Source organism: Gymnodraco acuticeps, unplaced genomic scaffold (genome assembly GCF_902827175.1).
Source record: "Gymnodraco acuticeps unplaced genomic scaffold, fGymAcu1.1, whole genome shotgun sequence".
Lineage (NCBI taxonomy): Eukaryota > Metazoa > Chordata > Actinopteri > Perciformes > Bathydraconidae > Gymnodraco > Gymnodraco acuticeps.
In genome coordinates this window covers 2,296,562-2,318,764 of record NW_022990334.1, presented here as the reverse complement: position 1 = coordinate 2,318,764, position 22,203 = coordinate 2,296,562, and the positions used below count along the sequence as shown (strand labels likewise).

General features: G+C 43.1%; 1 protein-coding gene across 1 annotated transcript; it reads right to left on the bottom strand.

Annotated features, from left to right (window-relative positions):
* Window positions 1–11,568: 11,568 nt before the first annotated feature.
* eif4ebp3l (eukaryotic translation initiation factor 4E binding protein 3, like) lies at window positions 11,569–20,456 on the bottom strand. The gene is made up of 3 exons (XM_034223288.1): window positions 20,022–20,456; window positions 18,115–18,288; window positions 11,569–12,570 (listed from the first exon to the last, which is right to left on the bottom strand). Exons 1-3 carry the CDS (start codon window positions 20,152–20,154, stop codon window positions 12,542–12,544), a joined length of 336 nt encoding a protein of 111 aa, XP_034079179.1. The 5' UTR covers window positions 20,155–20,456; the 3' UTR covers window positions 11,569–12,541.
* Between the last annotated feature and the right edge of the window lie 1,747 nt (window positions 20,457–22,203).

Below are 22,203 nucleotides of genomic sequence, written 5' to 3'. Positions count from 1 at the left end.
GTTGTAATCACGTGACCAGAAATGATGCAAGCTCCTCCCATTTCTCATTGCCAGTGAAAGAGAGATGCTCATTGTGGTCTGGGAAGTAAACATTTTTACAAAAAAACGTTTTTTGCTTGTCAAGGTACATTTTCCAGAAGTCATGACAACAAAAATATATCCAGGTTTAAACACATATATTGTATATGTTGGCAGTGTATTAAACCATGTGAATCATTAAGCTAAAGATGACTGCATTTTAATGCTAGGCTATTTTTTCTAAAATGGTGGCTATGGGGTAAAGTGAACCATGGGCCTAGAGGTAAGTTGAGCCAGTTTTTCAATGGAGAAATGAATGAAAGTAGGCCAAGTTGATAATAAGAGCTCATTGTAGGCTACATTTAAAGTTGAATTTACTATGTGGTTGATTGGTAAGATGTATGAAATTGTATCAATCAATCAATTCAATCGAAATTTATATTAAAAATATTTGAAAAACTTAACTTGTATTTGGTTTGTTATTTATTGTTTAAAGTTACCTTTAAGATGTGTTGTAGGTATGCCCAGGTTTGAACAGGTATGCCCAGGTTTGAACAGTGGTTCAATTTACCCCCTGACCTGGATCAACTTACCCCTAACCCGGGGCAAGGTGAGCCACAAGACCACTTTTTTTTAAAGAAGTAATATTTTCACTGCCCTTGATCAAATATGAATTCTTATCATTGCCATTGATAGGAGACATCCTGAATTATAGGTGTGTGCTTTCATTTACTATGTGTCATTTCTCCTTGCTTAGTGGACAGCATAACTACAAAATGGCTCAACTTACCCCACTCTCCCATAATTCACTTCAGAAACACTTTTTGTTATATTTCATGGAATGCTCTTAACATCCCGATAGCAATGAATACAGTAAATGCTTTGACAATAAATACATTAAAAAATGTCATCTGTGGAAGCTGTAAAAAGCACGAAGCCCGGCTAAAATAACTGGATGGCCTATCCTGCCTGTCAGCCTTTCATCTGTGCACAAACTTATCTCGTACCCTCATTGGTCATGTGCGCGTTCGTGTGTGTTGGAGGAGGGGCTCTGTAAGGAAGTCTGAAGGAAGGGGCAGATTTTTTTCGGCTGCGTACTTTCAAATTCTAGCGCACTCTAGGTTTCTCCATTCTTACCTACCCTACCTTTAAGGTAGGCTAATATATGCCAATATCTATTTTGTTTTTTTGTAGGGAAAATAATTATAAGCATGCCACTCAGATGAAGGCCATCCAATACAATGCAGCACTGTAATGTATTAAAATAACAATGGCACAACAACATGGCGTAACACTTTAATTTAAAGGAAATCTGGCAACAAGGTGATGAGATGCTTTTAAACTAATGAAGTGTTTGACAATTATCTAGGTCACAGGGTCCAAATAGCATGTATGTGTAATTATAATTAGCGCAGGGAGTCAATATGAATTAGTTTGCTCTGTTTCTTTTATGAGGCTCTGGGGCCTCTCTGTGTGTCTCTGCATTTTTAAAGGTCCTTACCAGTGGCGTAACTATCGACAGGGCCCAGAGCTGGCCAGGGGCCCATCCAAAAAAAACAACATATATATATATTAGGGCTGTCAAGTTAACGCGTTAATAACGCCACTAATTATTTTAACGCGATTAACGCATGTGTATTTTTTGTCCTCGGCTGCCCCGTAGTTTCAGAGCGCAGCGAGTTTAAAATACCATCTACAAGCTGATGCTGACAGCTCCGCTCCTGCCGCCTGCTTGCGACAGACCACACTTCCACGCTCACCGGCAGGCACCGACTGGCCATCGGGAGGACCGGTGTATGTGTGGCGCGAGCGAGAGAGAGAGAACGGGCACACCTTACTGGTTACTGCTTATTGGTATAGGTATTACTATGTATTACGATAGGTCACCACCATCATTGCCATCTAGCTCCACAAGTGAAGCTGTATCCGTGGCCGTGGCTGAGCAACCTTCTTCTCCAGCCAGCCAGGAGGAGAGGCTGGATTTGGCTGTGCCCGGCGGTGGTCCAACAGATCCCCCAAGGGCCCCAACCGATAGGGGACTCTATGGCGCTACTGAGACCCCCGACCCCAAGATTAAAAGCTATATTATAGCAACCGGTCTAGGTAGGCCTACCGGCCCATTCCCCAGAGACACACATCAAGGAAACAGGTTTAATCCTCTTCTTGGTTCGCTGTGCCGTTGTCAGGCTGTGGTGGTCTGAGGCCAGGGCAGGCTGTTGTTGATAGCCTATACATGTGGCGCTTCTGAGTGGTTGTGTATGTCTGTGCGTGTGTGAGCGCATCAGTGTGCGCTTATGTATGGGGGGGGGGGCCAAAAACAATATTTGCACCGGGGCCAATCACAACCTTGTTACGCCACTGGTCCTTACACACCAAACTGACACCAAAGAACACCAAAGAACACCAAAGAACACGTCCCGATGGAACGTCGCCTCACATCGCCTCACGTCTCCTGCGTCTTGGCCATGTTTCGCACTGGAACACACCGCAAAGACTTAATCCAACGGCCAAGTTGCACGTACGAACTGCGCATGCGTGAGTGGCAATAACTCTCCTTACCAGCAGGCGGCGGTAGTGTGTATTCGTCATTCAAAAGAGGCAACCGGAAGACAGACTGCGTGATACACCGAGAGAAGAAGAACAGACTGCGTGATATAAACAAACAACAAATAGCGTGTGCGTTCCATGTGCACTCTACAACGAGAAGCTCATGGGGCTTTCCCGAACCTGTGTCGAGAGCTGGAGTTAAATGAAATCTCAGATTTGCCTTCTTAATAGTTTGTTTGGGTCCCTCACTTCCGTTTCGCTTCTCGTGCATTGATTCGGTGGCTGAACAGCCAATCAGAGGGATTTCTTTGGCCAACTGCCTTTAGCCGACAGCCTCCCGATTCAACATGTCGAATCGGTAGGTGTCGGCACGGCCGAAAAGATACGACGGTGCGGGACACACCAATCTGAGTAGGGCAGAAGGACGCTCATCGTCGACCTGACATCCATCGACGGCCAAAATGGGCTTGGTGTGTCCGGGGCTTAAAGGCCGCTACACACCAACCTGAGACCAAAGAACGCGTACCGAAGGCGTCCCGACTTTTACGTCCGCTACGTCGCCTGCGTCGGCTACGCCGCCCGCCTATGAACACACCGCAAAGACTTCAGTCGACGAGTGGCAATAACTGTCCACACCAACCTGAATAGGGCGCCGCGAATGCCCGACTGCCTCTGACGGCCTCTGACTCCCAAAATCGGGTAGGTGTGTCAGGGCCTTTAGGGACTTTAGGTGGCCAGCAACAAGAAAGCTCACAGCAAAGAATGAAGAACACTTGCAAATACACACATATGTATTTATTGTCAGTGTAAAAAATGTATTCAAGGCTTTATTGTCATATGCACAGTAGCTACAGTGGCAATGGAAAACTTAAGTCCCATGTTCCTCCAACAATGCAACATGAATATATACAGGACATAAAACTGTTAAACCAATACAAAATAGAGCAAGAAATAACAGAATAGAAATAATAAAATGGTGCAAGAGAATGTTGCAAGATGTTTAAAACCAGTGTAAGGTATGCACATTTACCGTTTGGTAGTTAATCTATAGCGAAGTATTGTTTGTTTTCTGTTAATATATATATATATTAATAATCTGTAAAGTAACTTTAACCATGGCTGCTGATAAACACACCCATGTATTCCCCTATGAGGGGGGTTAGGGTTGTGAAACATCATCTCAGTTCCTCCATCAGACATGACACTACATGAGTACTGTATGAAAATAAAAGCATGCCGGCAACCAGCCAGCCTGACAGCTGCCACTGACAGTGAGACCTAAAAGTAAACGCTCCCTGTCCGCAACGTGATACCTCACAGTGTAGCAACATGTGATAGGAGCTTGCACAATGAAGTGTGTACAACATGGTGGCCTATAACCACAGACAGAGTTGGAGATTAGTGATGCTCCCAGAGAATACAAGAACCTGACCTTTGACATATGCAGGCTAAGCTATATTTACAGCCAGTACAAAGTCATGCATGGAAAACATGTTGGTGGAAGGAGACATGTTAAGCAATAGTCTGGCAGCAGCTGTCCTGAGACTGTTTGGAAGGCATACTTGTGGAAATTAATGAAGTACATTTACTCAAGTAGCCTACTGTTCTTAAGTAACATTTTGACAAACTTGTACATATTGGTATTTCCATGATAGGTCATTTATACTTAACTACGACTCAGAGGCAAATATTGTATTTTTTACTTCACTACATTCATTTGACAATTTAAGTTATTGGTTAATTTTAAGTAAAAAAGGTAAATTATTAAATATGTTGCAGTACTACCCAACTAAACTACCCAGTGGTAGCCTTTGTTAAGTATTTAAAAGTAGCTCATTGTTGACAAACTACAACCCCTGAAAGTATAATAATAACATTGTGAAAGGAGAATAAATACCTTTACCATTGATACTTGTAAAGAAAATATTTCTGTACTTTAACTTAAGTAACAGTTGGAATTAAGGACTTTTACACATCATCTAGTATTTTAGACTTGTTCTTCTTTTTTTCTTTTACTTAATTAAAGATCTGAATACTTATTCCATCCACATGTGATTCTTTGATAAATAGCAGAGGAATCATGAGCTTTGTGTGAGCCATACAGTCCATCCATCCATCCATCTTCTCCCGCTTATCCGTGGTCGGGTCGCGGGGGTAGCAGTTCCAGCAGAGAGCCCCAAACTTTCTTTTCCCTGGCGACATCAACCAGCTCTGACTGGGGGATCCCAAGGCGCTCCCAGGCCAGCGAAGAGATATAATCCCTCCACCTGGTCCTAGGTCTACCCCTTGGTCTCTTCCCAGCTGGACGTGCCTGGAACACCTCCCTAGGGAGGCGCCCAGGTGGCATCCTAACTAGGTGCCCGAACCACCTCAACTGGCTCCTTTCGACGCGAAGGAGGAGCGGCTCAACTCCGAGTCCCTCCCTGATGACCGGACTTCTCACCTTATCCCTAAGGGAGACACCAGCCACCCTGCGGAGAAAACCCATCTCGGCCGCTTGTATCCGCGATCTCGTTCTTTCGGTCATGACCCATCCTTCATGACCATAGGTGAGGGTAGGAACGAAAATGGCCCGGTAGACAGAGAGCTTTGCCTTCTGGCTCAGCTCCCTTTTCGTCACAACGGTGCGGTAAAGCGACTGCAGTACCGCTCCAGCTGCTCCGATTCTCCGGCCCATCTCACGCTCCATTGTTCCCTCACTCGAGAACAAGACCCCGAGATACTTGAACTCCTTCACTTGGGGTAAGGACTCATTTCCTACTTGAAGTGGACAGTCCATCGGTTTCCTGCTGAGAACCATGGCCTCAGATTTGGAGGTGCTGATCCTCATCCCAGCCACTTCACACTCGGTTGCGAACCGATCCAGTGAGTGCTGAAGGTCGCAGACCGATGAAGCCATTAGAACCACATCATCTGCAAAAAGCAGTGGTGCAATCCTTAGTCCACCGAACTGCAGACCCCCTCCCCCATGACTACGCCTCGAAATCCGATCCATGTATATTACAAAAAGGATTGGTGACAAAGCGCAGCCCTGGCGGAGGCCAACCCTCACCGGAAATGGGTCCGACTTACTGCCGAGGACCCGGACACAGCTCTCGCTTTGGGAGTACAGAGATTGGATGGCCCTGAGTAGAGACCCCCTCACCCCATACTCCCGCAGCACCTCCCACAGTAACTCCCTGGGAACTCGGTCATACGCCTTCTCCAAGTCTACAAAACAAATGTAGACCGGTTAAACGTACTCCCAAGCCCCCTCCAGGATCCTTGCGAGAGTAAAAAATTGATCCGTCGTTCCACGACCAGGAAGGAATCCGCATTGTTCCTCCTCAATCTGAGGTTCGACAATCGGCCTGACCCTCCTTTCGAGTACCTTAGAGTCAACTTTCCCGGGGAGGCTGAGTAGTGTGATGCCTCTGTAATTGGCACACACCCTCTGATCCCCCTTTTTAAAAAGGGGAACCACCACCCCGGTCTGCCACTCCTTCGGTACTGTTTCCGACTTCCACGCAACGTTGATGAGACGTGTCAACCATAACAGTCCCTCAACACCCAGAGTTGTCGGGTTCAGGAGTTCCTCAAAGTGTTCCTTCCAACGCCCTAACACTCCATCAGTTGAGGTCAACAACGTCCCATCCTTACTGTACACAGCTTGGATGGTTCCCTGCTTCCCCCTCCTGAGGTGTCGGACAGTTTTCCAGAACAACTTTGGTGCCGCCCGAAAGTCCTTCTCCATGTCTTCTCCGAACTTCTCCCACACCCGCTGCTTTGCCTCGGCCACGGATGAGGCTGCTGCCCTTCGGGCCTGTCGGTACCTTGCAACTGCCTCGGGAGTCCCCCGGGATAACAAATCCCTGAAGGCCTCCTTCTTCAGTCGGACGGCTTCCCTGACCACCGGTGTCCACCAGGAGGTTCGAGGGTTACCGCCCCTTGAGGCACCTAGGACCTTGAGACCACAGCTCCCCGCCGCGGCTTCGGCAATAGAGGCTTTGAACACCGACCACTCTGGTTCAATGTCCCCAACCTCCACAGGAATGCCCAAAAAGCTCCACCGGAGGTTTGAGTTGAAGGCCTCCTGAACTTGGGCCTCCTCCAGACGTTCCCAGTTCACCCGAACTACACGTTTGGGCTTACCAGGTCTATCCAGAGGCTTCCCCCGCCACTCGACCCAACTCACCACCAGATGGTGATCAGTTGACAACTCCGCCCCTCTCTTTACCCGAGTGTCCAAAACATACGGCCTCAGGTCCGATGATACGATAACGAAATCGATCTTGGACCTTCTGCCTAGGGTGCTCTGGTACCACGTACACTTATGAGCATCCTTATGTTCGAACATGGTGTTTGTTATGGCCAATCCATGACTAGCACAGAAGTCCAGTAACAAACCACCACTCCGGTTCAGATCAGGGGGGCCGTTCCTCCCAATCATGCCCCTCCAAGTGTCTCCATCATTGCCCACATGTGAGTTGAAGTCTCCCAGCAAGATTAAAGAGTCCCCTTCAGGAGCCCCATACAGGACTCTTTCCAGGGTCTCCAAGAAGGCCGTATACTCTGAACTGCTGTTGGGTGCATAAGCACACACAACAGTCAGAGTTTTCCCCCCCATAACCCGCAGGCGTAGGGAGGCGACCCTCTCGTCCACTGGGGTAAACTCCAACAACGAAGCACCTAACCGGGGACTTGTGAGTATCCCCACACCCGCCCGGCGCCTCACACCTTGAGCAACTCCGGAGAAGAATAGAGTCCAACCCCTATCCAGAAGTAAGGTTCCAGAGCCGACGCTGTGCGTAGAGGTGAGCCCAACCAGATCCAACTGGTAACGCTCCACCTCCCGCACAAGCTCCGGCTCCTTCCCCCCCAGAGAGGTGACGTTCCACGTCCCCAAAGCCAGCTTCTGTCGCCCGGGTCTGGTCCGTCGAGACCCTCCGCTTTCACTGCCACCCTTCTGGCAGCACACCCGACCCCATCGCTGTTTCCCGTAGGTGGTGGGCCCGCGGGATGGAGAAGCGGAGGTGTTGCCCACGTTGCCTTTTCGGGCTGGGCCCGGCCGGGCTCCGCGGCAAGCCCGGCCACCAGACGCTCGCCGACGAGTCCTCCTTCTGGGCCTGGCTCCAGAAGGAGACCCCGGGCTTCCTCCGGGCCGGGTATCCTCACTTCTTGTATCGTCTTTCATGAGGTCTTTTGAACCAATCTTAGTCTGGCCCCTTGCCTGAGACCAATTTGCCATGGGAGACCCTACCAGGAACACAAGGTTCCAGACAACACAGCCCCCAGGTTCATCAGGGCACACAAACCTCTCTACCACGGTAAGGTGCTGGGGTGCTTCAGCATGGCAAATGCTTGTCAATAGAAATTATGTATAGAAAGCAAGGTTTGCTTTCCCTGTAGACTTAGCTGTAAACTATGAGGAAAATAGTTTGTTGTCTTTATCTTCACTTTGAAAAATGTAAATAGTCCCTTAGTGTAAATCTTAATAGAGGAATTAAACTGATTAAACCAGTGATGAAATATAGCCTACTTGTCAATGAACCCAGTGTAATCCAACAAAGTGAAAATTAATCTGAGACACAAGCAGTTAATAAAGTGAAACAACTTTAGGAAATAAATACAATTTAGTCAAAAAAAGCAACTGTGGGCCTTTAATATAAATGTTTAAGTAGATGTTGGTTTGTATGTGTGTTCCAAACCTAGGTCCCTGTTCTGTCATGTTATAGATTTGGCGTGTGTGTCCGAGTGTCTGTTTTCATGGTTGCCCGACAATACAGCCCGAGCCTTTACCAAGGGCTCCAGCAGGAGCAGCTGACAGAAATAGAGCCGGACTCTACCCAACCCTCTTTCGGGGCAAGGGGGAGAGGGTACATAGTTTGGGAAAGGGCAATGGAGCAAGATCACCAGAGTTCATTGAAACTCAGAGGGAAAGTGGAGGAGGGTTGTTTACATTGCTACAAGGTTGATGTGAAGGAAAAACAACTGAATGAATGGCAAACAAACATTAAACATGTTCTCTACAAGCCAAGATGAAGCATTTTAAATCAGAAAAAATAAAGACATTGTGACACATTTACACCCTTTTTGTCACAATTTGGATTAAATGCGATGTGTGATGCAATTACTTAATTGTTTTTTATTGTGACTTTATTTACTACTGAACTATATGACATGTTGTCATGTAGAGTTGATCGCATTTCTAAACAGCAGAATAAGTCTTATCACTCACATTTTTACACACTCTTTTGCCCTTGCTCGGTGATGGATACCTTGTGCACTGACTTACTGACAGGCTTATGTGTCACTGTCACATGTCCAGTGATAAACATGCCAGTGAGTTTCTCCCATTGAGCAACAGATTACAGCAGTGGAAAAGGTTTCTTGACGTAATCCCAGTTATCAGTTTGCAATTATTAACAAATAACCTGGGGGCCAGCTACTGCATGCCATGAGATCATAGTTGGCATGAGGTTTACTTCATATTTAAGTGGCCATGTTTTCACCATGATATCGTTCCAACCTGAGTAGGGCGCCGCGAATGCCCGACTGCCTCTGACAGCCTCTGACTCCCAAAATCGGGTAGGTGTGTCAGGGCCTTTAAAGGTCACTGCCTTCCCCAGAGCTCTTTTTTGGACACATCTGCTGTTTTGGTTGTGCTGCACATTTCCACACACCCATACATGACTGATTACTGACCTCCATGTTTGTTTCTCAGTTTCTTGTTATGCTGTACATAAATCTGCAGGGCTGTAACAAAGTGGACCCCAGGCATCAGCTGCTTAACACACAGAGCTGGAATTACCCTAAGCACTAAATCGAAGTAGTATCCAAAGGTTCCGCTAAAACAAAGGCTCACTTCAAGGAATAGTTAGGGCTGCCTAAGGGTGGAGGTAACAAACCCAAAACTGATGCTTAAAGGATTGAATCACTGTCCCACTAACACACTTTCTGCCAGAGTGAAATAGTCCATACAGGGTCAAAACATCACTGCAGTCGTTCTATCTAACCGTTTGACCAGAAAACTAAACTAAACTCCACCCTGGTCTTCAGATGCTACTTATAAAAGGTATGTATGTGATGTAGCTGCAAGCATGATAAAGCCACCAACAATTGGCTGTGCTCCCAAAACTGACAAACCAAATGCACATTGGTGCCCATCGCAGGATAGTAGGCCACATGGCATAATAACATATAGGTGTACCGGTTTGTGTGCATGTGGAACAAAAGACTCATACCCTCTCCTCTCTTAGTGCCAACCAAAACACTGGATTATCATTTCCAATATAAAATAACCCCCTATGCCCGAAAGGAAATATGCACATTTTAGAAAGGCAGCCAAGTGATAACGTATGACCCTGACTTTGTGCAAAAGGTCACCTAGTCTGTCTGGGTCCAGAATTTGATTTAGGGCACAGTAACATTTGGAAGACAGCCAGTTTACATTGCGAGATCTTATTTGATGAAATGTGGTTAGTCAAATACTGAGCACATGTTTGACCCTGCTCCGAGATAATTAGTGAAATCATGTAATTCTGAGCTTCCCACCCTAAAGTCGGTAGTTAACGTTGATGGAATGCAAGGTTGTTGCCAGACGAGTGCAAGGCCATGGGATCCGACCAGCTGAACAGACTGACCTACATCACTAACCTACATATGACGCATAGAGACCTGCTTATTTGTATTTACCTTGACATCAGCAATAACTTTCCAAGTTTTGGGGTCACCAGTGTTGAAACAAATATTGATGCCATTTATTTTACTCAAGTTAACACGTACTAATTCACGATTAAATATCTGAGATAACTGCCTTGTTGAAAACCAGCAGGTGTGTCCCCCCCTCCTCACATTGCAGAGTGGTTTCAATATGCCTGGCCTTTGGAGCTGCAGCTGACCTCATTCCTAAAGGCCATCTCCTACAGTCAGACGGCCTAATCTACAAATCAGCGTCTGAAAACAAACAGACGCACCGAGCCCTGATCCTGGTCAAGAGGATGAATACATAACAGTCCAGGGGTCTGTAGATAGCCTTCAGCCTCTCAGCACTGTATGCTATTGGTGCACTTTGATTCTAATACTGTACAAAGGTATCATGACTATATAAGTTTTACATTTGTTTCCAGGGTGACTGAAACATCTGTCAAGGAACTACATATGAAAAGTGTGCTCTTGGCTCACCTCAGCGCATCTACAGCAACGTTTAGAATGTGGATTGTTGCTATATCAGATGTTCACTACATGATTATTGTTGCCAAAATAATTAAGAATAATGTATTTGATGCAGAAAATGGCATGAATGTTATCAGTACATTTATTTATTTTTGTTTGTGCATTTGGTCTAGTTTGGCAAATTAATGACACTCAACATATGGGTGCAGTACTCAGGGTTGTATATAGTAGCTAAAACTCAATAAATATTCAAGGAATCATAGGTAGGTGGAGTATGTAAACATAACTACTAAATCACAAAATATAATAATTTGACATCTAGGCATCAGTATGAACTGATGAACAAAAGAAAATCACATAATCATATTAGTATTCTTTAAATATCAATATTTATTTCAGTTATAGTTGATACTGGCATATTGCATCATCCCGTATAAGAATGATTTGTGGTTAATTAGTCATTTCAGACTGTGGCATCTCAAGCAACAAAGATTATGCTTATGTTTGACTTAAATGCTAACAACTTAGCCTGAAGCTTAACTACTTAACCAATCCATGACAGAGGGGCTAAATCTGTCTGTGAGGGGAGTTGACTCCAGTGCACAAAAACACACCATTCTATATGTGAGGCCTTATGCAACTGGTTAACTCTCAACAGGTTTCTGGGGCCACATAGTTTTCCATTACACAAGACGTTATAGACAAGCTCTTATTGAAATATAGGCAGACCTTAACAGACCACAGATTGACTCAGTGTGCTGTTATAAAATAAACGCATTGAGCTTCAAGGGCCAGTTCGGGAAAAAACATTTAAATAAAGTAAAAAATGTGTGAAAAAAACGGAGGGTCGTTGCATAATAAAAACATTTTATTCAGTTTACATAATAGATTCACAGGACAATATACGTTTAATAAAAATAACCCACACAAGCAGTTTGACAGGTCTGAATAGCCTTTATTTGAAATTATTCACATTTCAGCTTTTCCTCTGTACAATACAGAGTAGAGCTGATTTTCAGTAGGCCCTGACCCCCCGATATTAGGAGACACTTGCTTGCCCATCACAAAGAAAGTAAGCCATCCGTTTGGGAGAAATACAACAAAACAACTGATGCCTGCAGTGAAAAACTCTACATCTCTTAATGTAATCATCTCATATTCCCCCAACTTAAAAAATAGGCTACAATGTTATTTACAAAAGATTTTAAAAAAGTGAAATCAAAATGAATTGTATTCAATCCTGCTGCAGCTCTGAGGTGAGTGAGCAACCAATCATCCCGTTAAATAGCATTTCTTTGCTTTTTTTAGGGTTCAAAACACCCTATAGTTCAGTGGTGGGGGGGGGCTGTAGTTGTAGCATCAAAAATGCTACAACTACTGTCACAAACTGGATGAATGTGAACATTTCTATCAAAGAAAAAATTATACATTTTCGTATTTTTATGCCTTTAATAGCTACTAACTTGAATTTTTATTCAAATGAATTAATCAATTATTTTTTATATTGTATTGTAATGAAGAGACAAGGCTTTTAGTGACAATCATGTATTGAGTTACAATTATATGTAAAACAATTTTTTTTTTCAAAAATAAAGTCTAAATATGATATTTGGCCTCAAATCATCTGAGGCCTGGCGCCCCCCCTGCGATCTTCCCCCCAGGTTGGGAACCACTGCTATAGTTGAACTTTTCTTTTTGGTTCCTCACAAAAGCGCTTAAAAAAAAAAGGTGAAAAAAAGCTTTATATGTAATGCATGACAGTCATTTAATGACCTTGGAGGTGTTTTAACAAATAACTCTCCACAGGAGGTAATAATGGAGCTCAGATGTCCATCTCAAACTGGTTGTCATCTGTGGAGGAGAAGGAAGAGGAGAAATGGTTAAGGAGGTATTTGACAATCAGCTGACAGTTAACATGTGTTCACAGCCAAAGCACAGCCACGCCTTAACGGACCGGAGAGAAGACGACAAAGTACAGACCTTATCGATGCTTTCATAACTGGTGAGATAAACAAAACAAAAACAGTGGACTGAATGGGTGCAGCTGGAAATCCAGACTACGTGTCCTGTTTGTTTACCAACCAAGAGAGGGAACACAAGAGGCAAGGGTCCAATCTAATCCCTGTGGACTCTGGTTGACACGGGGAATGGAGGGTGACAGTTTGATGTATTTTCCTCAAATATAAATATCCGTCTCAACTTGCTCATGAACCCGAACCTTTGGTAAACACTGCCGAAATGAGGTGTCCTCTCACAGAATCAGGAAAAAAACACATTTACTAAATATACAATAATATTGTCACCCCTCACCAATAAATTAACAACTGACAGTAAAATGTAGAGAAACGTTCTTAAGGCGAGACACAGCAGGCAAAAACATCGTTTTTCATGCACTGGTCAATTTTGAGATTTTGTGCTATTTTGATTCCATAATATGTTTTCTTTCAGGCTTTTGGAAGGAAAACGTACAAAATACACATTTAAGTGTTTATTTTACTATAGTTTGTCTATTTGCGTCTGTAGATTTCTCCTAAATTCACCAAAAGTTAGCATTCTAGCGTAACATAAAGCACCGCGACCGCTGTTTGCACTAGGGCTGCTCGATTATGGCAAAAATCATAATCTCGATTATTTGGGTCAATAATTGATATCACGATTATTAAAAACGATTATCCATTTACTTTGAAAACATCAATTTATTGGAGAAATGTGAACAGTATGTTTTTAACAGTTGATTACCCTGAACTTTAAAGTATAATTCGATTGAAAAAAAAATAATAATAAAAAAACAATTGTTTTATTTCGATTACGTTGTTTTCGTAGTCGTTGCAAGCCATAATTGTAATTGCGATTAAAATACGATTAATTGAGCAACCCTAGTTTGCACCATGTCATCAGAGGTATCGTTGGAAAGCTCCGTCTCTCCTGCACAATCTCATCTGATCCAAATATGGTCATTTCCTTTGTATCAGCAACCAATCGTCAAACAACAAAGGGGTCTTAAACCAAGAAACAAAATCTCATTGGCTGGTGTCAATTTCTGACAACGTGATTCGTTCAGATGCGTCACGTGGTGTGCTAAAACACTTCCTGGTTAGCTTTCCGCTAGAAATTGAAATCTCAAAATGGCAAAAGAACGGCGAAAAAAACGTTCACAGAGAAGACGACAACAATTGTCACTTGCACGAAGCAAGGTTATACAAAAAACAAATGACCCCGAACATGAAATACCGCCACGGAGTGCGTCGATGTGCAAGCTATCATCCAAAGAACAGGAGGGTTTAGCTAGCGCCTCACTGCAATCTTTAAAGGTCGTTTTCTCAAAACGAGTTTCTTCTCCTACTCCGAGTTTGAAATGTCCACTTCAGTAGCACTTACATACACCAAACCTTCCAGTTATATTCCTATCAATATTATGAAGGCTTTTACAGAAGGGTTTGTTCATATATCATCATGGCCTGAATTATATAACACGAAAATTGATATTTTAGGGCTGTTAACAGTATTTTCTGATTTATGGAGTGATAAAGAGATATCCAAAATCCCTTCTGTAAAAGCCTTAGATCAGGGATGGGCAAATGGCGGCCCGCAGGCCGCATGCGGCCCCCACCTCCTCTTTTTGCGGCCCTCAGATTAATTTATAAACAACGTAATTAATAAAAAATGTAAATATATTTTTGTTTTACTTGTAGTACTGATACCGTCCACTAGACTCCTAGTTACGTCCCGAGCTGCGTAGATTATTTCAAATACCACGAAATAATCTGTGACGCATTTGTGTGTATTGTGTTTGTTTCTCGGGGAAACCCTCACAAGAAACACCGGCTGTTGTTATGCCTGCTGTGACGTTAAATTGCCTCTTGTAATTATGCCTTTACAAGCTTCAAAGTTGTTTTTATCATCTGAATTTGGGGAAACAAGTTTAATATTCTTAAAACCAAGACTTTGTTTATTTGAAATCAGATGAAAACAAACTGTAACGGACCCTGCCGTGTTATCTATGATTACTACGCTTTTCATTCATAATTTCAGCGGGAGGGAGGGGGAGTGGTGCTGAGGAAAAGCAGAGTGCGGGCTGACAGGTGTCTGTGTTGACATTCCCCTTATTGTGGAATAAGGGGAATGCAGAGACAGGCTACAAGTGTTTTAGGTTCAAGTTAGACAACTAATGTCTGGGTTAGTGTTCATGACTTCATGTGTATGTCATCTAATGGTTAATCTCAATACACACACATTTTCCGTGCTTTCCAATAGTTTAAAAATAGTTTTATTCCACTGTTTAATAACCTGTTCAATACAAACATGCCACTTGTAAAAATGAAATAAAATGTCTGTGAACTGATATTTGTTTAGTGAGCTTATTAGAGGATGTTCCCATTTTTTGGGGATGTTCCCTTTGATTGTAAAATGTCAATGAAGATGTCAGACTTAGTATATTTGTTAATAATTACATACAATACATGGCATTTTTGTGTGTGTGTGTGTTCCAAGTGAATCTGCGGCCCCCGGGTGGCCAGTACATCAATGATGTGGCCCCCACCACCATCAAAGTTGCGCATCCCTGCCTTAGATACTAATATGACTATAAAATTAAACAAGAATTTTGAACCTGGCTTTATCCAAAGTCCAGATTTCAGTTCCTGAAATGTGTTAAAATATGTGCATATTTCATGCGTTAATGTTTCATTTGCATATTCAAACATGCTTTTTTAGAAAACTTGTAATACAAAAAACAATTGCCTTATTGTAAGTAATTAACTGGAGAAATTTCTAGCTGATATCTTTAAGTTAATGTGGCATTGGGATATTTTTTTTTTTAACCCTCTGGAGCAGAGAGAGGAGCTGTGGATTATTGCTATTGATTAATGCATCTGTGTTTCTTATGCCCCGGCCACACGAGGACGAAAACGGCTAAACGCATAGGATTAACGCAAACGCAAAAAAGCTTCCATCCACACGCAATAGTCATCCGGATAGTGTCTGTCCACACGAGCCAGCTCCATTTAGCTCCAACCGCTGGAGAAGCTGCAGTACATATGCAGGAGCCTGTACGTGGCGCTGTAACTTCCTCCACAAAAGCAGCGAAGAAGCATGGTTGTCATGGTTGCCCTTCTGTTTATTCTCCACGGTGGGGGCCAAAAGGGAATCGGGCAGAGTTTTTCGCCAGTCAACGTGTATTAAAGTTTAAACCTTCCGACAAAATTATAAAAGTGCCGGTCAAAGGTCTTCTTTGTTATTTATTGAGCTTTAAAACAAATGAATAACGACTCTATATAATATAATAATAAAATACACGGAGCCTCTCTTTTTCCTCCCTCTCTTTGGACAGCGCCAGTGTCTGTTTCATGCAGCAGCTGATCCAGTAATGAGTGACCCGGCCGACAGTAAAAATAAACATATTTATAACTAGTTTAGGTAGTTTGAGAGGTGTCTCCGTCCTGTCAGAAAGATAAATAATCTGAATTCAGTGTGCAGTTTACTTTGACGCGGGGGTGAGCAGCAGAGGTGGGGCGAGGCGGGGCTATTGCCTCATCATTATCAGAAAATGATCGTATATGGCGTACACACGGAGCCGTTGGACCCCCCAGAGCGTTGCGTATGCCGTTCTATCCACCTTGGGACCCGTTATCGTTTCCGCAGTCGTTTAGTGCCGTATTCGGTCGTCCTCGTGTGGCCGAACGGTCTATATGACACTAAACAGTAACGCAAACTACCGTTTTCGTCCTCGTGTGGCCGGGGCATTAGGGTCAAAAACACTGAACTCACAACTTAAAATGAAAGTGTTCAGTTTATTTAATAAAAGAGCACATGTTCAATGTGAGAAGTGACAGTAGATATAGATTAGTTGCAATTTGGTGCTCTATATATATATATATAAAAAATATATATAACAAATAAAATAAAATAATTATTTTTTATTTTTTTAAACACCTTGAATTTCAGGGGGTCACGGGGCTCCGTTGGCGGGGCTCCGTTGGCGGGACGCAGCGGCCCTCCAAGACAATGGTAGGGGAAACACTGGGATATCTGATGGTGATAGCTGCGTTTTGTGATTATTGCGTAATAAGTCACTAGCCTAGTTTCCAAAGCATGGTAATACCGATGGAGTCGAAAGACTGAACTAACACGTGGCGATAATGACTGAGCACTCCTGTCCCGACCCTCAACACAGTTGTGCTGCAAAAAAATGCAGCCATGATATTGCTGGGACACATGCTGCACCTGACTGCAGTACATGTGTGATACTCATGACAACGTAACATTCAGTTTGTATCTAAAAGAAAAAACTTGAAAACAGGGCTGCACAGTTCATTGAAATTCTATCTTAATTGCACTACGGATCTATATTCAAATCACAGGAAGCACAATGTTTGTTAAATGCTAAATACATGTTTATATATTATTATGAATTAAGTACTGTGGAGCTGCAGAGTTATCCCAGCCTACAGACTAGGGCTGTGCAATTAAATCGCATTTTAATCTCGATTACGATTTTGGCTTGCAACGATTACGAAAACAGCGTAATCTAAATAAAACGATTATTTTGCTGCATTCCCTTTCGCAATGATGCTCTCAATTTGTCTTGCGTTATAAAGCGTGCGCTTTCACCCCTCCCTAAAAGCCCTCTCAGCCAGGTTGTGTTGTGGCTTGCAGGTCTGTTTAATAAATCCATATAAACACGTTACAAGGGAAGCTTTAGTTGCCGTTTCTTTATTCTCCGGTCTCTAGCGTACAGTCAACTTTTGCTAACTCGTCAAGCCGGAGCCTCTCTTCCTGTTTCCGGATAAGGGGTTACCAAAATAAGAGTACTGCGTGTAGTAGTATAATTAAACATTACAGGTTGTGAGTGACATTAGTTATCATATTTATATATGTTCCGTAGGTTGTGGAAGTGCGCTCCAAAAATATTTGTTGATCTTCATTGGTATTATTTATTTAAAATGTAGATATTATGTATAATTTTTTTTAAAAGTTCAATAAATGGATGTTTTCAAAGTCAATGAATAATAGTATTTAATAATCGTGATATCAATATTGACCAAAATTAATCGTGATTATGATTTTTGCCATAACCGAGCAGCCCTAGTACAGACCGAACCAAACGTATGTCTGGTAACGAGCCTCTTGATAATTTTTATATATTTTTCAATAATTAACAATCGCTTTTAAATCGTAATAACCGCAATTATTTATTTTTGCCCCAATTCCTGCAGCCAAACACATCTGTAAAATCATTCTATGCATCGGGAAATTGATGTGTTGTTCACCTCTTTCAAATGAATTATTTTGATTTCATAAAACCACAAATGAATTAATGATATATGGACATGGACTGAACTGTGTGTTTACTGGTTAAGTCCACTCGTAAAAAGCAAGCGATAAATAGTTGCATACCTGCAATGTCTTTCTCTTCCTCTTCCTCCTCTTTGAGATCCTGCAGTTTCCCCATGGGGTGTGAAGCAGGTACTGTTACCCCGGGGATCTGGGGCAGACAGCATGGGGGGGTCCGGGCGATAGGAGAGTTTCGACAATCCATTAAGAACTTCCTGTCGTAGATGATGCGTGTACCTGTGTTTATGAGAGAATAAAAGAAAGAAAATATTGTATTTGTCCTGGGGTAAACAAATATAAAACATACCAACTGCTGGAGTATCTAATTTATGATTATTGTTACAAGTGCATCATGGCTTGGTGCACATCTGGGGAGTGTTGTATCAGTATCCTCTACAGGAGGGGGTTTCAGTAGGATTCTGTTTGCGGTGCAGAGGGGAGGGCTGCTATGAGTTCTAGGAAATCAGAGTACAAAACCTTCTCTCTTTCAAGGGAGAGGCCTTGAGATTCAAACCACATGTTTGTCCTTTAACTGGGGAAACTCGATTGGCAGATGCTACATGTTTAGGTCTGCATCCAGGAACTGCTTTTCAAGTTTTTCCTCACAGCTGTGCCACGTATTAATCTCCACACAAACACTGCTGCAACTCTCATGTGGTGAACTCCCAAACGGGAAAAAACAGCCTCATAAATGGTGTGTTGTGATAACTTTGACCAGGATGTGACTCGAGTCAAGGAGGGGACGGCTGCTTCTTTATTAGAGTTTGAACTAGCTCAACCTCGACACGAGGAAAAACAAGTTATGTAATAGCTGTGGTGAGCAGCTCTTCCAGGACAAAGGGAAGCGGAGGGAGAACTGGGGCGAGGAAAGAGGGCTGGAATGCAAGCTATAGGCTAGCAATGCATTTAAAGCTTTAGAGTGGGTTATGTAAAAGAGGGGCCGGGCTAGCAACACATGGCAGGACCCTACTATAGGGACATGAGTTGCACATAAAGAGGAACAAGTCGAAACTGAGTTGCAAGTTGTTGTGCAATGTTTACCATAGCGATCAATGTTGGGCACACATTAAAACGGTGTTTATTTACACTTGTCATTGTCCCCATGCATTAGACATTTCCTTTGCCCCCCCCCCCCCCTCCTCTTAACTTGTACAGAATGTTCTCTACAATTCCTGAAATGCAAAGCAGCCAGCAGAGGGAATAGGAGGGCCTCCACCTCCTCCACCATGGCAGAGGCCAATCACTGAACACAAACACACCCTCTTTAAATCACAAGTCATGGGTTAGACAGCTATGTTGTCTTTAGACTTACGTGTGTGTGTGTGTGTTTTCGATACAGCAACAAGTGACTGTTCAGCCCTCAATGCGTGTTTGTTTTTTGTCAATTTAAAGGTTCAAGCTGCCATTAGAAAAACATACTAGACATATCTGTTATTGTGTAGTATATTACATTGTATTTACTTGCTTGTAAAGCGCTTTGACCACCAGGAAAATCGCTATATAAATGTAATGTATTATTATTATTGTAGTTTACAACGTTATTATATAAAAAAACCCTCTTTAGCTCAATACTAAGTGTATGTGCATGTAATCTATGAAAAAGTACTTTTCGTTTCCATCAAAAAGCATTACAAAAAGCATTGCAAAAAGTCCTAAAATGACAGTTAGCTTGTTGACAACATGAGAGCTGCAGCCAACTGTCACCGTGCAGAATGTGAGCTACGCGACATTTGTATGTACTTATCCTGTCATTGGTAAATTATAGTTAGACAACCACTTTGACACGCGTTTCAACTACTCTTGTACTGTTTGCAGCTTCTTGTCGTTGGGTTGTGTCCATTTGCACGAATTCACACGCTTTTTTTTTAGCTAACTTGTTCTGGAAAGTTCCGTGGTGAAAACTCATTTCCGAAAACAACAGTAGCCTGGGTGAACCCTCGAGAGAAAGCCTTGCACCCCGCGAGTCTTACCTCCAGGCGTGGTGGAGAACAGGGTGCCCCCGGGTGTCTGGCTGTAAATGTCGGGTAGCTGGGACCAGTCCTTCAGGGTGAGCACCCTGGTGGGGATGGGGCAGCTTTTAACTTCATTTGAGCCGGTCGACATGATAGCTTCTGCGTGGCTGCTGCAGGCGGAGTGGGACAAGTTACAACTGTTTGTCAAAGTCCTCAAACTCGCTATATAACCGTATATAACGCTCGTGTACAGCCTTGAACGCTGACTTCAAAGTTGTAATTGTTTTACAACTTGCAGAAATGAAAGTAAAGTTGTGCTTTAACTTGTAAACAAAGAATTCCAAAAAGTTCAGAGTATGGGGCCCGGTGATGTCCGTCGCTACAAGCAGCTACTAAAAATACCATGTGCAGTATTTGTAACACACACAGCTGAAGCAGCCACTCGTGATGTTTTGCGCAACAACCATGAGACACGTGGTGGTGCAACGGCTTTGGGTGCGAAAGTTTTTGTATAAAGAGACAGTCCGTGAGGGCGGTGGTAACATTTAAGTGAACATTTTTTAACACTGTTAAGAATGTAAACACTATCACTCATTCGCCGCATACACTTCAAAATACTTATGTTCAGCCCTTTAATTTGGGTGCATATTATATTGTGAATATTGAAATTGCATCATTTTCACAGCGGGTTCAACTAAAGGGCGTCTCTGGTTCACAAAACAAGCGCACCTCCACCTCACCCGTCTACTCGACAACACTGCCTCCTACAGGTCCACTGCAAACGTTTAAAAATGTTTTTTTGTTAAAAAATATGTTTGACACAACATTAAGACAACACAATTACGTAACGTAACACACAACTTGTAATAATGGTAATAACTCCACATAAGGTACATAAGGCTCATAGACTATAGTATATAGGAAATGAGGGAGACCGTTTGTTATTTTTTTAAATCCCGCTTCTTTTAGTTGTTAATGTTTAGTTGGGACAATTCTGTTGCGCTATAAAATAAAAACTACTTTGCAATTTACATTTACATTTTCAATTTGTTTCAGGTTCCCCACGAATAAGTTATTCTCATTTTTCACCGCTTGAGGGCGACATCGAGATGAAGCTGGTTTTATGCATACATATTGCACTATACTGGGCGTGTGTTGTTGTACAATTACAAAGAGGCTAAAAACAACAGTTTCTAATGAACGTACTAAATAATATTGGTTTTAAAAAAGGTAAAATGCGTAAGTCTGTCAATTCGCTTGCATTTCGTGAAAGGTTTTGGAGATACAAATATTGCAATATGTAACCAGTAGCGTGGCGTGGGGAAAAATGTAGGGGAAGCCCATTTTTTGGGTCGGGGGGTGGTCAATAACGTAACCAGATGAGTGATTACAGCGCCCGGTATCATTTGACACACATTTGTATCACACAGATGCAGGACTTGCACACGCCTGTTATCTAACCGACAGGTCCGCACGCACTCTCCAGCTGAAACTCTCTCCTTATTAATTTAAGCATTTTACTTATTAATGTATGCAGACAATCACACAATCTATGTGATTTTTGGATTTACCGTGCCTCTCAATTGCCCGTGACAGGTTGGCAAGGTCGATGAATCCTGAAGTTGCCCAAGGATTGTTCAGGGAGCACGAATCCTTGTCAAAAAGAAGACATGGCCAGCAAATTAGACGCTGAAGTTTAGCGCTTCCAGTTAGCCACTCCGTGCGGACATAATTGTCCTCATTGAACGTCCGATTCTCTCCCTTTTTCCTCTGTGTACACACAGCTCGAGTGCGGGCATTGGCCTGTCATCTGATTTAATTTGTAGTTGCTGCTGTAGCGGAAGTTTAGTAAAGTTATGTTTGATTAAGTACGCCAAATCTCCACCCTCCATAATACTTCATTTGCTTGATAATTTCTAACGGCGGTGATGACAGTTACAGTATTAAAACTGATGTTGATGTGATTTGATTGGATGGCAGTGTCCAATCAAATCGCCAGCCGCCAGCCGCCTCTGAAGGGAAGCAAGAGGCGGCTAGCTTCCCTTGGCATGGCCCTGACCAATCACAGGTTGGCAGGGGCATCACGTGGGCCTCATCTGATTGGTCAATCCCTCCATTTTTTTTCACCAAGGGAAGCTAGATTCGGCTGGCCTCCTCTCGCAACAGTGAGTGCAATCTACTGTTTCACCATAACATCTAG